This window comes from Penaeus monodon, chromosome 20, assembly GCF_015228065.2.
Source record: "Penaeus monodon isolate SGIC_2016 chromosome 20, NSTDA_Pmon_1, whole genome shotgun sequence".
Lineage (NCBI taxonomy): Eukaryota > Metazoa > Arthropoda > Malacostraca > Decapoda > Penaeidae > Penaeus > Penaeus monodon.
This window is the reverse complement of record NC_051405.1, coordinates 34,296,195-34,298,208: the sequence shown is the minus strand read 5'-3', so window position 1 is coordinate 34,298,208 and position 2,014 is coordinate 34,296,195. Positions and strand designations below refer to the sequence as shown.

Sequence of the window (2,014 nt, the reverse complement as noted above, 5' to 3'; positions counted from 1 at the left end):
CCCCTCCCCGCAAGAAAAAAAACTTTTTCCCGCACGGGAAAAAGTTTCACTATCTAGTCTACAGTCAAACAGCTTGTTTACATAGACAGGCGACAGTAGCGTACTACTCTGTCCTCTGTCCTTCCCAGTGTCGAGTCAGCGGCCACTGTGTGCAGATCACCTACGATCTTGAGAGTGCGTCCGCAAGGATATTGTGTCTGCCACTAATATGGAAGATTTTTATATTGAATGGCTGTAATGTTAGTGCCCACCTTAACACTCGCATGTTTCTAAACTTCACATTTTCAATAAACGTTAACGGATTATGATCAGTGAAAATTTCAAGAGGATGGATGGAACTAGTTAAATAAATTCTAAACTTTTCAATGGCCAACACTATTCCCAAAGCCTCCTTTTCGACGGTGGCGTAAGACTTTTGATATGTCTTATATTTATAAGAAAAATAACACACTGGGCGGAGCACTTTACTTCCGTCTCTCTGCAAGAGGACCGCTCCCACACCATTGTCACTAGCGTCCACCTGTATTGCAAACGGTTTATTAATGTCAGGAGCCTGCAAGACGGGAGCCGTACATAAGAGGTGCTTCAGGTTTTCAAAAGCTTGCTGACAATCATCTGACCACCTGAATGCCCGTTTAGTACTCAGCAAGTTTGTTAAAGGGGCAGATACCTGAGAGAAGTTCTTACAGAATCGTCTGTAGTAGCCAGCCATCCCCATGAAGCGCATCAAGCCTTTTCTGTCTACGGGCGCGGGATACTGTAGAACAGCTTCCACCTTTGCAGCTACAGGTGCGACCTGGCCCTGACCGATCACGTGACCCAGGAAGGTGACATGGGCGTGTCCAAATTCACTTTTCTGTAGGTTTACCGTGAGATTGGCGGCCGACAGGGCCGAGAAGAGCGCCCGCAAGCGGACCAAATGTTCCTCCCAGGAGTCGCTCCAGATTACGAGGTCATCGAGGTAACAACGAACGCCTTCCAGGTCCGCTGTCAGGTAATTCATGAGTCGCTGAAAGGTCGCTGGGGCGTTCCTCATCCCGAACGGAAGAACCCTGAACTCGTAGAGGCCGGTAGGAGTGACAAACGCAGAAATCGGCCTCGCCCTCTCAGTCAACGGAACTTGGTAGTAGCCCTGGAGAAGATCCAGTTTCGTCAGGTAGCGTGCCTTCCCCAAATCATCAATAATGTCATCCATCCTCGGGAGGGGAAACGAGTCCGCCACAGTTACCGCATTCACCTTCCTGTAGTCCACACACAGACGGTAAGTACCGCTACTCTTGGGAACTAGCACCACGGGTGATGCCCAGGGCTAAGGCTGGGACTGATGATCCCCTGTTCTTTCGGGCGTTGAACCTCTGCCTGTAGGAATGCCCTCTTCTCTGCGTTGAGGCGATAGGGAGCTTGGCGTACTGGTTGAGCATCCCTAGTCTCAACATCGTGGTCCAGCAATGGGCAAAGACGAGGTACATCACTGAATAGTTTACCATACTCCTGTAGAAGAGAACCAATGTTTGCTGCTTGGGCAGCAGAAAGATGTATAAGTTTATCATCAAGTTTAGCTAAGATAACTGAGTTGGTGAGATTAGGTTCTACCATAGAAATGATTTCATTATGTTCACTACTGACGTTAGAAGGTACAACCATGGAAACCTCTCTTACATTTTCCATATTTTCTTTCAAATCACCCCGTTCATAGTACTTTTTCAGGAGGTTCACATGTACATGACGTTGTTTCTTACGTCTCTTAGGGGTTTCAATTACATAATTAACATCACTAGTTCGCTTTAAAATACGGAATGGACCCGCATATCGAGATTGAAGAGGCTGGTTAGCAAGAGGTAGCAAGGCCAAAACTAAATCACCCTTATTGAAGCTTCTTTCTTCAGTATTATGTACTTTATCAAACTGTTCTTTCATTTTAGCCTGAGCTTTACTCAAATGATTATGGGCTATTGAAATAGCCGTTTGTAATCTATGTTTAAATTTATTCACATAAGCAGCCATAGGAATTTCT

General features: G+C 46.1%; 1 protein-coding gene across 1 annotated transcript; it reads right to left on the bottom strand.

The window, feature by feature from the left end:
* Positions 1-1,284: 1,284 nt before the first annotated feature.
* Positions 1,285-2,008, bottom strand: LOC119585980. The gene has a single exon (XM_037934692.1). It carries the CDS (start codon positions 2,002-2,004, stop codon positions 1,285-1,287), a length of 720 nt encoding a protein of 239 aa, XP_037790620.1. The 5' UTR covers positions 2,005-2,008.
* Between the last annotated feature and the right edge of the window lie 6 nt (positions 2,009-2,014).

Coding starts and splice junctions, on each gene's coding strand:
- LOC119585980 (XM_037934692.1), bottom strand. CDS start 2,004: ATGGCTGCTTATGTGAATAAATTTAAACATAGATTACAAACGGCTATT.